At 43.4% G+C, this 23,277-nt stretch overlaps 1 protein-coding gene across 4 annotated transcripts in view; it reads right to left on the bottom strand.

Annotated features, from left to right (window-relative positions):
• The window catches only part of FGFRL1 (fibroblast growth factor receptor like 1), a 176,441-nt gene that overhangs the window by 66,022 nt on the left and 87,142 nt on the right, over positions 1-23,277 (bottom strand). For all 4 annotated transcript variants that reach the window (XM_062613500.1, XM_062613499.1, XM_062613501.1 and 1 more), the window contains one exon: positions 20,839-21,111. In XM_062613500.1, the coding sequence (XP_062469484.1) occupies positions 20,839-21,111 (273 nt within the window). The remainder of the gene's footprint in view (positions 1-20,838; positions 21,112-23,277) is intronic.

Genomic DNA, 23,277 nt, shown 5'->3' with positions numbered 1-23,277 from the left:
TAGCTCTTACTGGAAACCTATTAAGGTCATGATATTGAGAAAGAGCACAGTATGGCCTTCATATTTTAAGCTTTGGAAATATCAACCCAAGAGTTATAAGATTGTTTATACTGGAAGCTGGCTACTAGGCAGCTGCCAGGGTAGAGCTAATCAAGGGAGCGACTGGTCTATTAATCCTGACATATTCCCCAGCCCATAGTCTGCCCGCAGCCTTCCATGCCTGCTCCGCAGTCAGCATATAATCCAAGAAATTCCGATGAAACCTCAGAAGCAACTGGTTTTTTGTGCTGTTCTGACCATATCAAGGTCCAGGCAGGGAAGAGGCAGCTGGTTGTTTAACTGTTATGGACAGAAGTCTGGAGATGTGGATTATCTCTGGGAAAACCTTTCCTTTGAGATTACCTGATCCTTTTCCAGACCCTCCAAGAGCTTCAACAACTTCTTTCTTGAGAGACATCTTTTGCAGTCCTTGCCATAGATGCTTTAGTTTTAACCCAAGTTAGCTCCCATCTGCTTGTCCTAGTGCTCCTACTCCAGCACTGCCCCAGCCTTCACACCCCACAGCCTGGATAACACCTCCAAAGCACATTGGAGCATTCTTTCCTTCTCCCACACTCCAAGCTCTGTACTCAGCAACCATCCTGCACCTGAAGCATCAATCTCCATTGCCTCAACCTCACATTAGCAAAGATCAATCTTTTCCCCAGCAAAACTTGATGACATTATGAACTGACTACGGGTAAGTCTTATGCCACATGTTGGTGCCTAGCCTACCAGACCCCATTCTGCTTTACAATTATGCTAAAGGAATTCAGATTTCAACAGCAATGCCAAATATGCTTGCCCACCCTCAAGCAAAGTAGATTTCTCCTCATTAACATGCTGTGCTGATATCCCAAGCTCCACCTTGCCATCAAAAATATGTGATTCTTTCATAGGTTATATGAGGATTAATTCACTCAACATTGTATAATACTTTGAAGGCATATGACACCCATGCAAGTGATAAGTTGCAAAATGCAGTCAAAAGAGGTGATTATCCCTCTGTATTTAGTGCCACCTCGTCTTGAGTACTGCAATTTAAGATGGATGTTAAGGTCCTTAAATGCATCCAGAGAACAACAAAGCTGGTGAAAGGGCTGGAAGGAATGTCCTATTCCTGTAGATGACTTGCAAGTAAAAGTTTCTTTTACCATTGCATTGGTGCGAAAGCCAGTGTAGCCCAGTGCTAAGGAAACCTTGTCACATAGCTACCAGTGTTAAGGAATTTCCCTTACTTAACCTTTTGAGGAACAAGAGGTTAACAGAAAAGGTAAATTGTAAATCTTTCCAATTTAGAAAGTGGGACCTTTTCAACAGCATTTTCAAGGAAATCTACTGCCAGAGTGTTCCCGGAATTAAAATGGAAAACCTGACACCTTTAACAATTTCCTGCCACTGTATAACTGTCAGCATCGCATGGATTTTATCAACCCCAATGTTAAATTTCAAGGTTAGGAAACCTTTGCATTCATATGCTTTTGGGTTGTTTTTATGCAGTTTTCTTTCATCTGCAGCCCCAAGATACCAGGCTGAGGAATTCTGGGAAAGGCAGCGCTGTGATTTCTTGCAGGTTCTTCCTTTCCCTGTGGAACATCACGCAATAGAGCTGAACAGGAGACTTTTGGACTACTCTCATGATCCAAAACAGCTCAAATCTGTTGCCAAGTGCTAGTGAAGAAGCAGACATCATTGATGTGGCTACTACTTGTCATGCAATTAAATAAAGATGCCATAAGACCCCTTCAAGGACAAACACTGTCCCTCTGGAAGTATACAAGTGGCATATCTAAGATCCAGGTAGGAAAGCAATACACAGTGGTACCCAGTAGCTAAATGTCAGAACCAGGATTAAAATCCAGGTTTCTTATCTCTTTGCCTCATGTCCAGTATGCTGTGCACCCATCTCTGGGGTAAAGTGGAAATTTGGCTTAGCTACCTGTGTGAACATAATATAGGGTAGGGAAGACTGTGGTGCAGTTACAGTCTCACTGGGTTCACACAGCTTTTACTATCATACCAGCCTAGACAAACTGTTTTAAAAAATCACAGCTTCTCACTTGATCTCTCTCTCATATGCTCTTAAAAGTCAAATCAGCATCACCAAGATCACAATGAACATTGAGAGTCAACAGCAAGGATAAAGGTCCCAGTATTTTACTGTTCTTCTCTGTTTACTATAGAAGTGCTGGCTTTCTTCTTCAGGGCTGTTCTAGGGTACATCAGCCCATTTCAATCACTGTGAAGACATTCACATGCCCAGAGATGCTGAGGCACGTGATGATTTGATCATTTGATGATGATTTGATGATTTGATTATGATTTGATCAGTTTCAATAACTACAGAAGTATAACATTATAAACACAAAGCATCCCCCAAGCACACATGTCACTATAAGGAGAAAAGCAGAAGAGCTAACAGGAAGGGAGATCACTTAGGGTGAAGAGACTATCACTATAGAAAATGTTTCTATGGTGCCGTGAATGATTTTAAAGCTATCCTCACCATCCCCCACAATACACTATTGCTTTAATTCATTTATTTTTACAACAGAAAGAGCATTTGAGACAGGAGAAGGCATTTGGCTCAGCTGTCTGCTCCCAGCCTTGCAAAACCACAGGGCACTCTCTGTATTCCCACCTCCACCAATGCTGGGGAATGACATCACCTCTGCTCCAGGGCACTGGCCGGCCAACAAAAATAACTGTTACTGACCAAGAGCACTATTGCAAGGAATATTTTTGGAACCGTGCTCCGCATTCCTCCAAGTCCCCTGTTTCCTAGTCCAAACATATCATGGCCTAAAAATTCCTTGCATTTTCTATGCAGTGTTTCCTTTGGGCTTGCACAATGGAGCAGTTCTTCTGCTCAGCAGCACTAGTGTTCTGGAAAGGGAAGGGGGGAAAATAAAAGGATGAAGCACTAAATAACCCTAATGGCAACCGCAGGGGCCACAGTGTTATTTTTAGGTCACAAAAATGATGTAGAAGGCAACGGAGTCACCTCAGCTTTACCTTCCACTGCCCTTTACTGAACAAAAAGGCCAAAGAGCTCAGTCATTGCTTCCATGTGGTGGTAAGGGGGACTCACCTATGTCTGTGGCAAAGACACAGCTATTTAGTAGGGTTTTGCATGGAAGGAGGAGGCCAGGAGGATGTGGCATCTCCTTCTGACAGCACCTCTAGGTACTGTGCAGAAGTAATGCAGCCCCAAAGCCTCCTCACTTCTATGCTCAGCTGCCCTTTGGCTGCAAGAGACTGTGCCTAGGATATGCAGCAGCCATTGTTTTCCCAGAGGAAAAGAGCAGAAGTTCCCATCAGGGTCTGCTCCTCCCAGCATCCCAACCAAGTGACAGTGTCAACTGCTTCCACTCCCATGTTTCTTGGTGCATGGACATAAAGTCATTCTGAGGCTTTCCCACTAGCACGCAAATGATTTTAGCAAAATGTGCACACCTAAAAATATTCCAGCCTAAACCAAGCAATGGAAAAAACTTATTCCTTCTTCAAATTTCCACAATTTTCTTTTTCTTCTTCACTGGAAGAAAGCCATTTTCCTTATTCTCAAGATAAAAGTTATGGATGAACTTGCAGGGAGAAGTTACACACACCTAAAGGGTAGATCCATTCCAGCCCTGCTCTGTCCCAAGCAGAACTATTTACCCAGTGTTGGTACAAACTTCTATTTGAATAGAAACAGAGGCTATTAATCAACATGTGCTTTACTGGCCAATGCTTTGTTTCTTTTTTTAGCTGCCCTGATAAGAAAAACAATGCAGAGAAGAAACTAATAGGGGTCATAAAGAGGCCACTTATGCGCCAATGTACTGCACAAGGTTGAGAGACTCCCTTTACCTTTCTGTACCTCTGTTACTCAACCAGTCCTTGATCAACTTCACCTGTTCAGACTACAAAGTCTGGGACTTGCTTTCTGCTATGCCCTACTCTTCCCACACATAGTTGGGCCTGAAAGCACATGTTTATTAAAAATCATTATATTTTTAAAGGCGTTTAGATGGGCTGCACATCCACAAGCAGACCAGTTGCCATAAAACTGTTTTCAAACACAGGGAGGCCAAAGAAAATTCACTCTTTGGAGTACTACAACTGAGAGATGAGGAATGGGCTGGAGAAATCACTATTTAGGTGGAACTAATGAGCAGCAACTAAAAGTCAAATAACAGCATAACCCATAGCCCCCTTGTGGGATAGTCTAAAATGGCTGTGTGTGTCTGAAGCATTTCAAGGACTTTCACTATCTGCTTGGTCTACCACTTTCACAGCTCAGATAAATCACTATTTTCTACCACAGCATTCAGCTTGTTGCCCAGCAGAATGATTCCCCAGTCATAACTTCCAGTGACACAGAAGCACACAAAATATGATCTCTTTTATTAGGCTAATAAAAATTGGAAAGTATACTGTATAAATTTTACAGACCTCTAAGGTCTATCTTCTGTAGGGGGAAATTGAGACTTCAGGCTACTGTTGGCACCATAACAAAGATATTTATCAGCTGCCTTGGAAAACCCACCAGATAGAAGTCACCAGCAAAGCAAAATAACACAACTGTAAGCTTACCTGAATCTTTCCCCTCTGTGGAGCACTTTCATGGTACGGTTTCAACTTGCAGATGAATTCTCCTAGACCCACAACGGAAAAGGGCCAACCAGCAAGAAGAACTCTTCAGCCTCCCCAAGCAGGCAACTCTACGCTGTCAGAATGCAAACTGCAAGGACCGTATGGGTCCCACTCGTGGCTCCTCTGCATCACTGTGCTGAGGGTGCGAAAGTGGAGGGAAGGAAAGGGAAAGATTCATGTGATTTTCCCCAAGGAAACCAAGGTTTTGAGCTAATGCTCATATGAAGGTGAATGACTAGGCAAGGAGTGGGCAAGAGGACCTCTTGATTCTCAGATTGGTGAAAGTGGGAAGATGCTGACTATGGGTCCCAAGGGAGAGACTGTGCTTTGAGCAAAAGCCAGGAGCCTAGCAGAGGTGACCTGGAGACCCAAACAGGCACTAACTGAGATTACTGAGATTCCCTCAAGGTTGGAAGGAGGATCCCCTGCACCAGGAATTCATTTACTTCTTTCAGTATAGCTCTTGTGCAGTACAAAGCAGAAAATGACTGCTTCAGAGGGCTCTCTGCAAAATCCATTTCTGTTTGCTTGTGGGCAAAACCTCATGTCTGAGACAGGTGAAATCAGGCACTTCAATATATGCCCTTGACTCCCAGAAAGTTCCTAAAGACCCCAAACCTCATCCAGTTTCTTTGAGATAAGAGGCAAGAATGGTATCCTGAGCACAGACCTGAGCAAATGTGTTTTCATGTGCCTTAGTGGAAGGCTACATCTCTAAAAGCAGTCATGGTTTTGAATTAAAGGGGCATTTTTCTCCTCAGGTTGTGGGGTCCAGAATGCCTGCCCACATGGAAACACCTCTCCTCACCTTCATTTCAGTGATCCACTGAGCTGCTTCAGAGGGAGGAGGCAGTGATTGTGCAAATAAAACCACCCAGAGACCATCAGGTTTTGCTCCTCCAGTGACAAAGGAGGTCAGAGACTAGAGGGCAACATGAGCATGACTGAAAGCCAAAAGGTGCTTTTCAATTCCCCCATGATGACAGGTAGGTTGGATGGCACAAAGAAATCTGATTCTTGCCAAGATAAGCAAGCTTTTCTTGGCCTTGAGAGGAAGAATTCTCTAGGGCTTTCCATCTCAACCACTATGGATGTGTACAGCATTGACCACTTCCCCACTCCAGCCAAGCCTCAGGGAGAGATCTGTTGCAAAGGGAAACAAATAACGTGTCACAACAAACATGGTGTTTGTTGTGACTGGCTCCCATTTATGTAACTTGGGACTTAGTCCCAAATTCATTAGCCAATTTTCTCTGTTTCTAACAAATGAACAAACAGAATCTCTCCCTGGATGTGCAGAATGGAGGGAGACTGCAGTAACCCTGACAGGTTTGGGGGAAACAGAGAGGAGAAGCTCTATTGAGACAAAATTCCTCAGGTGAGATTAACCTAACTAATCTGAAACATCCCATCATCACAGGAGTGAAAGGCAGCCACACAACCAGCCTAGCCCAGCTTTCTGAGATGAGGAACCCATTCTCACAGTTTAGTGATAAAAAACCACTGTCTTTTCAGCCCAGTTTCAGTGCTAAGAGATGGAACAAACAGACCTGGCTCATGACATTGACATTTGCTCTGCTATCATCATCAGCTCTATCTGATAGGATGACACTACTTAAGCTGTGGTAGCCAGAGGAAATCCAATGCTAAGGAAATGGACATTCATTTAATGTTTATCTAGGATCAGCTCCACCAATGAATTCCAGATGTTGGCTTTAATTGTCGCATTCTGGTATGTTTAAGCAGCAGGAGTTCGTAAGGCCGATTTGTAAATCAATCTGGCAGGCTCATACTCAATCCCATCTTTGCCAGATTCTCTAAGTAAGAAGATGCTCTTAAAATATTAAGTGCTTAATGTGTCTGCAATGCAAAAGGAAGGAATTCTTTAAAATCCCTCCCCTGATGTTCTTCTCCTTTTGCTCCTTCTCTCCTTCATTTCCCTTTGCAGAACTGCAAGACAAGCCATTCCCTTCAGATGAGTCTGATGAATTCCAGCAGTCCTGAAGCTAACAAGGGCAGGTATTGGGATGTTACCCTGCAACACGGGCAGAGCACTCTACTTATCATTCCATCATTTGCATACATTCCTTGTGAGTAACTCCACTGATTTCCTGACACGACCAATGTCAACTGCATGTGTGGACCACATCCAGCAGCAGTGATCCTGATATTTGAGCCTGAGTTTTCTTAAAGCAGAAAAAACAATAAAAATTGATTACTGCAACCTTGGGACTGTCTCAGGCCCCGGATTCATGTTCTTATTAATTTGTATTTAACTGTTACAGCAGTTACAGCTCACATCCAGAGGTGGCACAGAAATGTCTTCCATATTCCGAATCCCAAAGCATCGTACAAGCTCTGAGTTAGACCCTAGCAAACCTTGCCATTGTTTTCTGCTCAGCATGACTTCACACAGCAGCTGAATGTGTTGGACTGGTGTTAGAGGGATTGCTGATTGCAACAGCCAACTTATGGCCAGGCCTTGTTTGCGGGAGAGAAAAAATAGCTTCAACTTAAGTAGTGTCCCTACTGACCAGGGCAGCCAATAGAGCTCATTAAAATTGCTTTAGAAACCTGTTTTCTCAATTTCCTTTCAAAACACCTGCTTCTGAGATAGCTCCTCGGTATTCAACGCATGTGCACCCTACTTACATTTTCCCAGGAATGTGTGCTTAGTACACACATTTCTCAAAAGGTGTCACCGGATGGGTAGGTAAGGTTTCAAAAGCTTTCAGTACGGGTAATACTCATCCCATGGAAGTTCATGGGAATTCTTCAAAAACGATTGACCCAGCCTCGGCTGACTGCTTTTGAAAACCTCCCCTTTATCTTCCATCTTTCACAGCCCCCGAGATAAAGTGCTGTAAGTTTTAGTTTACCGTCCTCCTTTAAAATCACAGACCTCTAAGTGGGGTCTACTTCTTCCCTCACTAAGAACATGAAAAGCATTTCACTCGTGGCCTCAGTCATACCATATTTGAAGAGAAGCTTGAGAAAAGCAGTGACTAAAAATCTACCCACTACTTTACACTCTGAGCAGAGACCAAAGCATCACCAAAGAAATGGTTGTATCACCTCAGCAGTGATTTAGCATTTGAGACTGTGGAAGAAGTCCCACTGCATTACAATAGCAAAGCCCCCAAAATAGGCAGGGTGAAGTGAGTACGCTTGAAAATACCTTCCAAGTCAATGGGACCACATCTAAGCAAGGCACAAAAGCAATGCCATCCCAGTAAGTTAAAACATTACCACTGAGCATCCAGCAGAGCTGGGGTGGCACCAGGTATCGCACCACACGTGAAATATAAGGCGGGTCGGAACTCCATAAAGGAATAAGAAACTGGTTATTTCCCCACAGCAAACAGGCTCCCTGTGCTAAGTTAAAGAGCTGATATGGGGCTCCAGGGAGGTAGCTGTCAATAAGAAAAGCAATAAAATACTGTGAAAAAAAAGGCTGCAGCAGAAATAGCAGGAATTGTTATTTCAGTGAATGGCAACGTGTTGGCTTTCATTCTATCTCTGTGGCCCATAGCATATGAGCAAAGATTAAGTGATTTTGCCCCAGACACAGAACAGTGCTTTCTTCAAATACCAGGTGGGAAGGATCTAGAGAAACTTATTTCCCCTTCAGGACAAGCCAACGTGGCTTTGAAGGAACAGAGATTGCTGTCATAGGAGCTGCAATATTCCCTCCCTCACTGCAGATGCAGAAGGGTGGTGAAACTGGCCCCCAGTGGGAGGCCTGTCCTGTAAAGTGTGGAGCTTTGAACACAAGAAAGGCCAAAATTTCCTAAGAAAAGCTAACATGGGTCAAACAAACTAACAGCAATAACCACATATAAGGCGTAATTTCTGTATTTAAGGTTTAACAGTTTAATTTATAGTTAAGTATGTCCATGACCCTGGTTTTATCTAGAACATGGGTAAAATATATCCAAATCATTCCTGTCAGAGATTGGAGATACACACGAGCTCTGACAGTACCGAGGATGTCAGGTGGCCAAACTCCTTTCTGATGCAATTCCACCGATCTACCCCTGAAAGCTGTTGCCCTTCTGTTTATCATGGCAAGGTTTCAAGGGGCCATCACAGAATTCTCCATAATTATTCAAGGATGGAGCACCCAGAGAACAACCTTGTTTTGTTTGAAGGTCACATAGACATGTTTTCACATGGCTGTGATTACAGCTCCTTGAACACCTCCCCAGAGGCTCTGAAAACAATCCCAGAAGACAGGGAATCATAGAATCATAGAATGGTTTGGGGTGGAAAGGACCTTAAGATCATCCAGTTCCACCCCCCTGCCACGGGCAGGGACACCTCACACTAAACCATGTCACCCAGCGCTCTGTCCAACCTGGCCTTGAACACTGGCCAGGGATGGAGCATTCACAGCTTCCTTGGGCATGATGGGGTCCCCATAGACAAAGCCAACCAATCCACCAGTGTGAGCAGGATGGGTTATTTAGCTGTTATTTAGCTCCCATCTCAGGAGCATGCCTGTCAGTACAGGAGGAGCACATTTAGCACCTTGCCTGCATTTCAAGCTGAAGGCACAGATCTGCTTCTCAAAATTCACCCTCAATATTATTCACTTCCCACAAGCGAAGGCTGCTGCATCTTCCAAGCCTCTTTGAAGGAAAGGGGACTAATGAAACCACACTCAAACCAAATCAGCTCCCAAGAGCTGGAAAACCCCCCTTGATGTCAGATTCCCACAACTTCCTCCTGGGTTGGAGTTTCTCTTGCCAAAGCACACCCAAAGGCTATCAGGAGAAACTGCAGTGGGTTTGCAGTTGTCAGGAGACACTGCAAACAGAGCACAAACACTGGCCTGTGCTGGGACTGGGGGGGGTGCCATTCCTCTCCTTGAAGAGATTCCTGGGATTGCTCGGGAGAGCGCAGCAGACAGGTTTGGGAATCCCAGCCTGCGTCTGAAGTGAACCCAACTCCAGTCCCAAATTCCCTGCCAGTGAACAAGGAGGACTGTCACCAGCTCTTCCCTTTCCTGTCAGTTACACATTCAACAAAGGTAAGATGAAGATCCTTGTTTACTTCAACGGAAATGTCACCATCATTTATTCTACCTTGAAAAAACCAACACAAACCCAACACGCCAACTCACACGGTTTCTCTTTAAGAAGTGAAACATATACTGTTGGGCCAAAGAAAAATCAGCAAAGAATTCGGTGGTGGTGCTTTTTCCAAAACAGATTAGTTTCGTAATGGAGGATTTAATCCCAAATATTTCCAAGCCTTTTGTTGACAGTGAAGCAGAAAACTGACTCATCTAAAGAGTTCAACTGACTTGACAACATTTTTCAGGGAAACAATGAATTGGAAGTAAAAAAAAAACAAACCTAAAACCAAAGTCCATAAAAGCCCTATGTGTCATTAGGATTGTGTGATAAACTCAGAGGTAGTGGTTTGGTTGGCATGAAGAGATCAGAAACGCATCATATTCTGCATTTGTTTGACCTTTGTAGTGTGTCTGTAAGAAAATTATATACACTCACAGGAACAGTGAGATGAAAGGAATGGAAAGAAGAAAAGAAGAAAGACATCAACTGCCTTTGTTGCAATGGAAAATCAAATAATTTGTTTCCCTTTAACTGACATGGAATATTTTCTGCACAGTCCTGTTAATGATTTAGCTCGTTATTGAACAACAGCATTGTTCTCACTGTTTGTCTCCCTATTGTTCTGCCACTTGCAGTAATTTAAAACAACCCAAAAGAAATCACAGACAGATGCATCGCGCCGAGGACAGATGTATTGACCCATACAGTGCTTTACCAGCTAAGCTTGCAAGGTATGGTTATGTTCTTTGCTTTTACTAGACGTTAATAGAAGGTTCTCTTCAAAACATTAACTCAAGAGCTGCAAAGTACATCATGGGAGTAGAAAGTGAAGGGATAAATTCTATGTTATCTGATTCCTTTTACTGCTCAGAGGGGTTTTATTTCTCCCCTCTTTTCCCTGGCTTCAGTGCAAGGAGCAGGTTCCACCCCGTGAGTGCAACCAGAGTAAAACTGACATTTTATGAGTGGAAACAGTCCAAGGATGGTGGCTTATGCTCTTAACATCCTGACATCTCAACCTCTGCGAGCAGCCACGGTACTGCTTCCAGTGGCTGCAGAACACCTTAAAAAGCAGCACAAACTGACAATGAAAATAAACTACAGTTGCAGCACTGCTGGAGTCTGGCAGCCCTTAGCAAATACAGCAGCGTCTGGGTGTTAAAATACATAAATCTGTCATCATTACCAGGCTAAGGGGTCGTCATCCTATTCACAGAATAAAAGAACTGTGCATAATCAGTAGGGCAGGGAGTTCAGAACAAAGTACGCCTTTTACAAACTCTCAACTGCTGATAGATGGATGTTTGCAAGGGACTTAATGTCTTTAACAGGGTACATTTAAGAAGGAGTGTAGGTTTCAGAACTCCTGGGATTAGTGCTTTTCCCCCCCCCCCCTCCTCTTTTCCAAATTTATTGCCAAAAGTATATAACATAAACACTCAGGTCTTCTCACCATGAAACCCACGTTATTATAAAGGAGAATCAACAAGTGTTCTAGCACAATGACATTATTCATCAAGCACAATGTAGAATACGCTCTTTCTCTCCTGAAACAAAAATAAATCTGATTTAAAAATAGGTTTAGACACTAATTGCCAGCAGTTTTGTTGGTTGGTTTTTTCCTTCTTTTTTCATCTCTTTTTTAATGTTGATGCCAAAGACAGCACAGGAAAGGTACAGAACCAAACCCTGCAGGAATGTAAAAATACACCTCCTGAAGAACCTACATTTTAACAAGCAACATACCTGCATGCATAGATCAAGAAGCAGCATGTGAGCAATCAGTGGTATGTATGTGCGTTTACACATAAAGGGGGAGTCTCCAAAATCAACATTGAAGTTTCACCTTATAAAATAGCCCAACTTGGTGCTGTTCTCCCTGTAATAAATATTATACACTGCACCTTCATTTACAAGTGTGCCACTTGTGTATTTCTGAGTTAACTGGTATCAACAGGTCTAAAATTTGGCTAAGAACCAGGTAACTGTGGTATTTATTGGGCAAATGGAGGACAGCAGAGCTATATGATCATAAAGTCATGGAATGGTTTGTGTTTGAAGAGACCTTAAAGCTCATCCAGTTCCAACCCCTGCCATGGGCAGGGACCCCTTCCACTAGAGCAGCTTGCTCCAAGCCCCTCTGTCCAACCTGGCCTTGAACACTGCCAGGGATGGGGCAGCCACAGCTTCTCTGGGCACCCTGTGCCAGCGTCTCAGCACCCTCACAGGGAAGAACAACTGCCTAATATCTAATCTAAATCTTCCCTCTGTCAACTTAAAGCTGGTTCCCCTGGGCACTAGGAAATGGGGCACAGTTCTCTCTGGAGCACTCTGTCCTGAAGACACTGTGTCGATGAAACTCAACTCATCTTCAGTGGTCCTCTGAGGCCAACAAGGCCACGTTAAGTCCTTCACTCCCAGCCTTTGGCAAGCAATAGAGGGATGGAGAACAAGTGCCAAGGAAACACTATCAGGAAAAGGGGAGTACAGTGGGGAAGTCAACTGAAAGATCCTGTTACTTGAGGAAGACGTTCATCTTGGACGGCTGGCAAGTTGGTAGATATCTCAAAACCATTGATGATCAGGCATGCAACTAGCTTGATGGCTTCTCATTACTTGGGGTGCTATTAATCAAAATACTCTTAAATTCTGCAATCACAGCAGATCTTGACTGGTAATCTAGACCACCATCTGTATGCCTGCTTTTCACACACATACATGTCACCTGCTTTGACCAGGGACTGCCTTGGCTTTACTCACAAATGCAGCATCATAGATCCATAGATGTGAACAAATCAATGGCTGTGCACATCACCATTGCTCTGTCCACACAGGCTGAAATGCTCTCCAATAGATGTATGGAAGATAGTAACAAAGACAACTCTGGTTCAGGGGACTGGGGCACCTCCCGTATGAAGACAGGCTGAGAAAGTTGGGGCTGTTCAGCCTGGAGAAGAGAAGGCTGCGTGGAGACCTCATAGCAGCCTTCCAGTATCTGAAGGGGGCCTATAGGGATGCTGGGGAGGGACTCTTCATTAGGGACTGTAGTGACAGGACAAGGGGTAACGGGTTAAAACTTAAACAGGGGAAGTTTAGATTGAATATAAGGAAGAAGTTCTTAAAGAAGTTCTTTCCTGTTAGGGTGGTGAGGCACTGGAATGGGTTGCCCAGGGAAGTTGTGAATGCTCCATCCCTGGCAGTGTTCAAGGCCAGGTTGAACAGAGCCTTGGGTGAGATGGTTTAGTGTGAGGTGTCCCTGCCTATGGCAGGGGTTTGGAACTGGATGATCTTAAGGTCCTTTCCAACTCAAACTATTCTATGATTCTATAAAGTCAGAGGCGAAAGATGTTTTTAGCCTCAGACATACTGACAAGAAAAACCTGATATGTAAACCACAAACTCGTTGGGATCAGAGGCTAATTCTATTAATATCATTTAACAGAAGGAAGCTATAAATTGCTCAGATCAAACGCGCTTTTAATGTCAGCCTGCCCAGTATTGTGTATATTGTTTTTATTCCCAAACAATATTCATTCAGCAAACAGAGCTGCAGCTTACTTTTTGCATGGGTGTAGCAGTCTCTACGCACTCCAAAGCATCTGCAAAGGATTGTGGGCTAAACACATCCATATGTCCTGCATGCCTCGAATTTCCACTGGCTGCAGCTCTGGCTTTGCCACAGTCTACCACAGGATGGAGTATGGTGGGAAATTATATATCCATACAGATATGTATGAATTTCATGCTTACATCCATGGAAAAAAAATCTTTTCATTTCCTTTAAATTGTGAACAGGTGTTGTCACCTTCTTAACTTGGCTTCTATGTTACAGCTTCACGAAGGGAAAACAAGAGATCAGCTTAAACAGTGCTGCTTTTGTTAGCCAGAACATGATGTATTGATAAGCATACTGTAAAGTTTGTTACAAAATCAAATGAAACTAATAAAACCTAACAAAGATCTTGTAAAAACTGTGGACATTATACAGCATTAGCACTGAGTTACATTATAGATCTGGACTTGGAGCAACAAGACTGCTGCCCAGCTGTGACTTTTTCAGCCTTTTACACCCATTCAGTGAGAGCCATCAGTCAAATCACCTGGTGCTACATTTTTGATCAGTCATTTTTAGGATAGTTACAGCTAATACTGGTGCTCACATCATCACCTTTCTATGGAGAAAGAGCTTTTCAATAACAAATTATTATGGGCTGTTGTGACAACAATCTAAGGTAACACCATCAAAATGATGAAAACTAGTGAAATCATTTTTCTGCAGCAACCCAGGAAGAGTCGCTGTTTCATTTTGGAGCATTTCTCTCTCCTTCTTCCCTCTCCCAGACAGCGGACATTGTCCAAGACTCAACATACTGCATATGGGGACAGGACTTTGTTGGGCTGTGAGTGGGATTCCCCAAATGAGGAGGAAATGAAGCACCACTGAAATTCAGAGGATAGGAACTCCTGATTGATTGCTTAGCATACTTGTGCTGTTAAGCACACCAAATCTGGCTAGGGTGTGTGTTTTATGCCTACGTTAATAAACACCCAGAAAGAAGAGCCATTGACTGGGTGAGGGCATCATTAGTCAATGATGAGTCACTTCCAGTGGAAAAGGAGCTTCATTTCCAAGTGAACAAGTTTCTAGCTATGAGTTTGCACCAAAACATGGCAATACACACATTTTCTGTACCAAGGACTTCATTGATTCCTCTAGTCAAGGGAATCATTTCATGCATATTGACAGTCTCTTCCCACAGGCTGACATGCAGGACCCCCTCACTTAGTAACACAACGAAGACAGGTCTTGTTATGAACCTGCATCTCCACAGAGGGGTTACTGTGACCTAGTGACACCACACCACATGGGGACAAGAAGTCCTTGTGCAATGATTGCAATTGTTAGGCCTCGAGTAGTAAACTAAGGCTCCCAAAGGCCAAAAACAATCTGAGCTTTAATTAGCAACATAACCATTACTAAGCATCAGTGACTATGGCCAGATCCTCATCTGGTGTTAATCACACTGCATGCGCACAGGAGGCCACCAACGTAGATCCAGCTGCCGGATTGGGGCCTGAACAAATTAAACATGAGAACTTTGTTACTGTTTATTGTCACAAGGAATTCTTCATTTCCATATAACAACTGACTAATCATCATTAGTCATGATTATATGCCCTGTGATTGTGTTAACGGTCCCACGCTGGATGGGCTGCCTTTCACACTTCGGGTTGAAGTAAATGCGCTAAAGATGGATTGCTAACTCCATAGCACAACCAGCACAAGCTACACCATCTTCTTTTCAAATGCAAATATAGCACCTTTCCCCCTTTTTTTAAGAGTTGACTCATTCCAATTTTTGCTTAGCATTAGCAGTCCCTTGGTGCACACATTGCTGACTCAGTGTTGATTCACATCTTCTTGCCGAGCACATCTCTCTCTGGTCCCCAGAGTTTACTAAGAGGCCAAAACCCAAACACCAATGAATTGGTCATGCTTTTCCAAGATGGCTGGAGGCACCTGACTCTGGACTACAAATGTTTTCTCAGCTTTTGCACTGTAAATGAGTTCTGAGACATGGATTGATTACTTCATTGGAGAGCTGTAATGCAAACCATATTTTACTGTACTTGTGATTTTTTTCGCACAGTATTTTCTACTACTGTGAGCAGAAAAAAAAAGCACATTTAAATAAATACCCATTCAGACATTGCCATGATTTTTTCTTTTTTTTTCAGGATACTTATGCTGACTGTTAAAAAAAAAGAGGTTATTTTAATGCAAATTTTTCACATGTCTGTTATCAAAGAGAGCTGTCTTTGGACAAGCTGTAAAAAAAGCATAAAATAGCAGCTGGCTCAGCAGGAAAAAGCTACTTTAAGAATAAATCATCTGATGTCAGGGAAGATTCTCAAAGCAATCAATTGCAGCAGACAGACAGCAGACATTTAATGGTAAATTTGATTTGTTTGAAAATGAGATGCAGCTCAATTTCTGAAGAGCCCATCAGAGGTTTAGGACAACAAGCTGCACTTTTCCTCCTGCTCTCTGCATCAAGATTTTATCAGTCCACAGCCCAAATGGAGCCAAGTGGCTCAGTCTCTCAGAGGGCCAGGCACAAGAGGGTGTATGGACTGGATGGATGATGGGTTCTTCACCAAAACCGTCCTCCAAATAAATCCGAAGAAAAGCAAAAGCAATTGCCACAGTCAGAGACATGGGGCAAGAAGGAGAAACACTGGAGCAGCTGTTCCTTGGATTTAAATGTTGATCTTTCTTGTGCTGACATGCACACAAGCAAGATTTGTCTTTGGCAGTTTACAAACCCTAAGCAAAGCAAGAAGTCGACAGTGCAAAGACAATCCCAAACCCTTCTCTTGTCGCTGCTTCCTTTTTCTTTGCTGCAGAAGGTTATAAGAAACATGCAGGCAGATGCGAAAATAGAGAGCTGGATCTTTCATCACTTGGTTGAGCAACTGATGCAAGATGAAGTATTTACTGGAAGCACCTGTAGCAATAGCCCTGCATGTTGCAATGCTGGCACACCTAGCAGGACTTGGCCCATAACACTTCTGCAAGTGAAAAGTCCTCTGTGTTGAGCATTAGTGAAAGAGGTCATTATGCTACAGCATAAATATTTACTAATAGTCCTTCCTACAGCTGTTCACCAACAATCTTCCTTTCAGAGAATGACCAGGCCTCTGGAACAAGTGATGCTGTTTATTATTGCAATAATAAACAGCAATTGCAAGAGACGGCAGTGAAGGTTGTCCAGCACTTCCTTATTAGAAGACTTTGTTTTCAGTTATTTATAAGTCAGGCGAATCTCACCTATTTAGGCTAAGATTTCCCAGGATGACCTGTTGGCTGGAGCGTGTGATGGCTCCATATATGAAACCTCAGTTTCTCTAAGCTGGCCACAGCCTGATACAGGCTTCAGTTTTGCATCATCACATGCTACTTTTCTCTGCAAAGCATACCTCCATACAGCACACAAGGTGGGCAGTTTTCAAACAGTGAGCAGCTATTCAAATGCTGTGTTTCTTCCTCTTTGACCTCAGGCTTCCTTTTAGAGCACACTGGCAAGGGAGTTTTATTCCGCAGTAAAGAAACCACAGGTTTCAACCAAGCATCTAAAACCCAAATAAAGTAACTTTTTCACACCTGCAGATCATAAATCAGCTCTTCTGAATTGATTCAGCTGGGGAAAAAACCCTTAAAGACAAGATTTTCATGGGCATCACTGTACAAATAACTTTCTGGAAAGGTACAGCACATTTGTTTTGATGAGCTACAGATAATTCTCCACAAAAAGGAACTATTGTGCTTAATAACTGCACTACTGATTTAATACTGATTAAAGAGAAGTTCCTCTTCCAGCATTTGTAAATCTGTCTGCAGTGTAATTGGCATCCCAAATCTTGTGGTAAGCCACAAAAACTATTAAGGCTGGCTAGGAGAGGAAATTGTAAATTTGACTTATATTGGTTATCTGCTTTTACTGGCTTACATTTCATGCAGGGATGTATTAGAGAAGGATTCCTTGGATCTTTGGGATCCAGGCCCCATCATCTGAGAAGATGGGGAAATAAGCAGGGCAGAAACCAATTGCTGCCATCTGGGTTGGCAAAACCTTTGTGTGAGAAAGAAGATCAAAAACCTAGAGAAGACTCCCTTCCAACACAGCAGCACAAAGATGCTAAATTAGTAAGAAAAGAGTTTAGAAAGTGATGGAGGAACAGTTTTTTAGGATAAGAGTTAAGAGGTTTAGACTCAACTCTGAGCCACAGCTCATAGTTTATGTGGCCTTGGACTAATCACCTGGTCTCTCTTTGCCTTAGTTACTGTTGTAAAATCACAGTAATCTGTCTCATCCACACTTGCAGACTGAGAAGTTCTCTGTCCAGGCAACATGTAGGTATGTCTACCAGACATGCAGAGGCAGACTTAAGTTTGCTCTGCTCATTCCCTGAGCTGGCTGCTTGCAAGCAAGATCAGTCATGAAAGCCACAAAGCAACATTCAAACAGGCTTATACCAAAATTAATACACCTCACAGAGACCGACCTGCAACGGAGACAAGGAGCACATCTTTGCCATGTCTGCCAGCACCCATTAACGTTGGTGGAACCATTGCCCTTCTTATTCCTATGTACCATGTCACAGTTTTTGTTGGTTCCCTATACAATAACAGATTACAGAGCTAAGATTAATAAGAGTTGTATAGCATTGAACGCAGGCAGAGAGGCTCAGGGCTGCTGAACTTTAGTCTCAGCTTTTTGTAGAACCTTGGGTAAACCTTCATCTTATCCTGTTGCAGTGTACACGTGTATAACACAGGTGTGACATTTCCAGCAGTGTGGCAGAGCTCCGTTAAAAGCATGTAGGGTAAGTCCAAAACCTTTCAATAAGCTACTGTACCAATTCCAAATATTATTCCTTAAGTTTCCAGGATGTTTTAATGTCAAAAGAGTTTTATCTTTTCCAAGGTCCAACATTTAACAAACCCTTTAACGCTATTCTAGATTTAATATCTTAAACACCTTTCCCATGTCTGACACCTGCATGGGTTTACATGTTTGGTGTCAGCAGTAAAGTTGGAATAAGAGGGCTTTTTCTCCTTTGAAGGAGTGGGAGAATAAAGAGGCCATATGGTTCAAAAAGCCACTCAGCCTAATGAAGTTTGTGCTTTCTGGGGCACAAGCAAAACAGCTCCATCAATTTGATCTTCATCCTCAAAACTGACATGCAGTTGGTTTTAAATCACTGCCTCCTCAAAAGTCAACAAAGGATTAATTTGCTCTCAACCAAAAGCATTTTCACCAAGACGAACACAAGCATCTGGTCAACACATTAAACGTTTGGGTCCCTTGAAAGAATAAGTCAGTGATACCTTGTGTTTACTTGCAGACTTTGGCAAGAAAGACAGTGAAGGAACATTTGTTTTCAGGGGAAATTGCTCTAGTGAAGAGCAATTGGTCTGAAACATTACATGAACACATTCTGTACCACTGGAGAAAAGGGACATAAGCAATCCATCGAAAATGGTTTGAGCAGCAGCAGTGCACAAGGGTACACAGTCAGTCAAAGAAGGAAGGTGCACAGAGGCTAAGAAGTATGGGGGTTAAGCAGCATTACAACAAGGACGCGTGGAGATGAATGATAACCGAGCCCATATGTCTGCCACACTTTTAGTTTAAAGTTACCCTTTTCTTGGCACTTGGTGACCAATTTTTGTTTGCATAGGGCTCAACCTCACACCCACAGCAGACCAGCGGGAGCTTGCCATTTCCTTCCATAGCTGCCCGATGAGGCTGTAAATAAGTAGTGTTTGCGCCCAGGGCTTTTCAGTGCCAAATATAATGAACACTATTGTTCTTAACACAATTAAATTTGATAATCCCATTTCCCCAAGCAACTGAATTGGAGGTTTTGCCTCAATCTTTCCTGAATTCTAGTCCAACTTTTACCCTCTGCTTCCAGCTTTTCCCTTTCATTTGTTTCTGTTGTGCTACCAAGAATAGTCAGAGCCTTCTTTGACTCACAGATACCTCAGTGCCTCTTTGCCTTGGAACAACGGGATGTGGCTTGGGCTCTGAGCTTTACAAAAGATGCTGGATGACACAGAAGTTCAAAACCTTTGGCAGCCTCCACATACTGCAAAAGCACAAGCAGGAGTGAAGCAGGCTCTTGCAGCATTTCTTTCTCTTCACCAAACCATCTGGAAAGCACGTCCAAAATAAGTCTGTATAGACATGACACTTTATAGATTATATCCACTTTGTTCACTGTAGCAAAGATGATGAACATGTACAGGAAAGAGATGAATGAGAAAAAACAAATCTGCAAAGCATATAAACTATAAGATGGTTTTTGTGGCTCTCTCCCATTGATGCTACAGGAGTCATGTCACGAGAGGCTTTCCCTCACCTAAACATCTCTTTCCTGATAAGACTTTCACATTCTGGTCTATTTCCCTTACTGCCTTTGTAGCAAAGTGCATTCTCCAAGAATCACCTTGTTATCAGGTGATAATCCTCCATCAAGCAGCACCAAGTGTCTGCTACATGCTCTGAGTCCATAGCAGCACTCCTACTGCAAAGGGGAAGAAGGAGAAACAGAACAAAACCAGGCCAAGTGCCAACCAGTAGGCAGATGGCAAATGCCCTAAACTCTATCCTCTCTTCCACTGTCTGTGAGAAACAGAACGTTGTAGACCATATACTTGGAATGCTAACGAGGCAATAGGATGAGCAATACGTAATCTCACCCCCTGCTTTGTAACCCTCTCTATTCCCTCAGCATCTTTCAGCATCACATTCTCATCCAGCTCTTTCCCTTCTCACAGACAAGGACCAATGAGCGTATTTCCATGACAGGCACAGCAGCAGAATCTCTGATTATCCAAAGAAGCATCTTTGGGGCCTTCAGGAATTCCCAGCCCAGAAGATAACCCCAAAATCCCATTGCCAGGCCAAGCAAGCCCTTTGAAGATGCTCAAAAGCACAGCCTGTGAAACCATGGTCACCAAGACAGGATCTGACGCTTTTTTAATCCTGCCTCCATCAAGGAGATTTCTCAGGAGCTGCACATCCCTGGGTCATATGCCAGCTCTGAGCTTCATTTCAACCTTGATATTATTATTCCCAAAGACACCATGCTTTGCAAAAGCTCAATGCATGGATCTTCCAGCTCTATGCCTTTATACGGGTGCCTCAACATTTGTTTTGAGAACTACAACAGCAAACATAAAGATCAGCGTGACCTCTCCTTATCACACAGCCTTTCCTGTGTGGAATTCATTGTGATCTGGACCCTAGTGACTATTGCATCATTCCTGTTTATTTGTAACCTTTGGCACTGCGTAATCTTATCTGCCTGCAGCTGGCTGCAGCAGAAGATGTGCAGCAACATAGCCAGCTCTGGCAATCCTCAAACACTGGAAAGGGCCAGTTAAGAGTGGAGGTCAGTAAATGATTAGCAAAGCAAATCTACAGTCACTGACAGCTACACAGAAATCAGCTTGCTCTCATACCCCAGAGTAGGTGAAGCCTGGCTTTTCTCCAGCCCTACTCACCAATCACGATGAGGGTGTAGTTCACATTGGTGCTGCCAAAGCCATTGGTGGCTTTGCAAATGTAGGTCCCCGCATCCTCACTTTCCACCTCCTTAATTTTCAGCCCTTGCTGAAGGATTCGGAACCTTGTCCAGCCGCTGTGGATAGTGCGGCCATCCTTCATCCACATAGTGAGGGGTGGGGGGTCACCCTCCACTGGGCACAGGAGCTTGATGGTCCTCCCTAGCCTCACGGACTGGCGGTGAATCACTTTATCTGCAATCCTTGGGGGGCCTAAGGAAGAACAGAGAGAGGAGAAGCTGTTATTGCTTTTGCTAGTGAGCTGTTATTGCTTTTGCTAGTGACATAGAACTGATTTAAAGACAAGTCATCAATCAGGCTATTACACTGACTTTTACACAGAGATAAAGTGAAAGGTGCTTACCAAAAATCACTTACAATCAAGGCTAAAATACAGGCAATTACAGAAGGATAAAACAACAGAGATATTGCTTTGTGCAAGACATGAAGCTGTAGCCTTGCCATCATCATCAGCTCATGCTAATCCACCAGGGAAGCCTGATTCTTTGCTTTTCCAAAGCACCCTCATTTTACTATAGCAAGGAGGAGGCCAACACACAAAATGTTCAGCTGTATTTGGTAGAGCAACTGTAGTTGTTTTAAACTCAACACCTATCCTGAAGGCAAAATTAGTAACAGCACTGGCACTTAAAACAAAACACTGCCCCCTCACCCCCCCATGTTTCAATCCTTTCATGTTGTATGTACAGTAATTCCCCTTAATAGTCACCAGATGGTTTTTTTCTGAGATGCATGAGCCTGCAGTTGTTGGACACAAAGCATTCATTGGGTAGCACTTCACCAAAAGACAGCATAACCTGACACGTTAACATTGCTTACAGTCCAAAAGAGGGTATTTTCATAAACTCCCTTAGCAACCCTGCTGGTCTGACCCAACTGACAAATATTTGTTCTTTGTTAAACGTGATAATTTCATGCAAAACAGAGTGTCCCTGGAATGCCACAGAGTGAGCACACTGTTTGCCATTCGATAACAGGATGCTCTTGGATAGGCCAACACTCAGAAAACAGAAGTGATAAAGATTCCAGCAGTGGGAATGGTCCCACAGCTGAATTAAACGGGAATTTCTTCCCAAGGCTCTGAAAAGCTGAAGCAGTCTTTCTCCTGCATCTGCCTTTTCTGCCTTTTCATTGCACAAGTTCCCCACACAAACTGCAATAGCAATGCTCTTCCCAGAACAACCTATTAATGGGTGTGATAATAAATGCTCTGCTCTTGCATAAGGACAAAATGTTTTGCTAAGGATTGCTGATGCCGAGTTGCACCCAAAACCCACAAGCTGTTTGTGGGGTTTGGAACCGTTCCCTCATGTTTGACTCCTGTTCCTAGTGTTTTGCAGCATTGGACTCACACGGGATAAGATACAGAGCTTTTATTTGCACTTCCTCATGACTAATTCCTGTTATTCCAATGCCTGTATGAATTTTCCCCAGCATGACTAAGGCAGCACATACAGTCCAGCTCCTGAGTGACTACAGAACTGCTGTGGCAGTTACTCATGCTGAATCTCACCCATGAATTTTGCAGCTTTGTTGGAGAGCAGACGTGCTGCTCAAGCTGAGAAGAGAGTCATGAACTAGATTGAAACTCATTAATTATTTCAACTAAGAGCCTAGTTAAACCAATGGGTCTTAGACACATTCAGATCCTGATGAACTACTCAAGACCCAAAGTGGGCATCTTGAGAGTACTTACTCTAAAGAAGTCAGTCCCTGGCAAAAATAACACTCATCTCTGTATTACTCCTTCAGACACCATTGGGACCGCATCTTGAGAGTGACAGTGCCCTCCCATACTTCAAGGGCACTGGCAAAACACCATGAGAAATCCTGCCCATCCAGCAGCGCACAGAATCATAGAATCATAGAATAGTTAAGAGTTGGAAAGGACCTTAAGATCATCTGGTTCCAGCCCCCCCTGCCATGGGCAGGGACACCTCACACTAAACCATGTCACCCAAGACTCCATCCAACCTGGCCTTGAACACCGCCAGGGATGAAGCATTCACAGCTTCCCTGGGCAACCCATTCCAGTGCCTCACCACCCTCACAGTAAAGAACTTCTTCCTTATATCCAATCTAAACTTCCCCTGTTTAAGTTTGAGCTTATTACCCCTTGTCCTGTCACTACAGTCCCTAATGAAGAGTCCCTCCCCAGCATCCCTATAGGCCCCCTTCAGATACTGGAAGGCTGCTATGAGAACGTTCCAGCTCTGTGGATGGAGAGATAATGCCAAGATTCTTTGAATGCTGATCTGACACAAGTCATGATGCTGAGTGTTTTAAAGAGAAAATCCACCCATCGGGAGGATGGTGTGTATGTGTCTTTGGCTTTGATAAAGCAGAATTCACCAACAC

Source organism: Pezoporus occidentalis, unplaced genomic scaffold, assembly GCF_034315485.1.
Source record: "Pezoporus occidentalis ecotype Australia unplaced genomic scaffold, CSIRO_AGI_Poc_V1 ctg168, whole genome shotgun sequence".
In the NCBI taxonomy this organism is placed as follows: Eukaryota; Metazoa; Chordata; class Aves; order Psittaciformes; family Psittacidae; genus Pezoporus; species Pezoporus occidentalis.
Note: the sequence above shows the minus strand (reverse complement) of the source record. Positions and strands in the feature narration are given on the sequence as shown.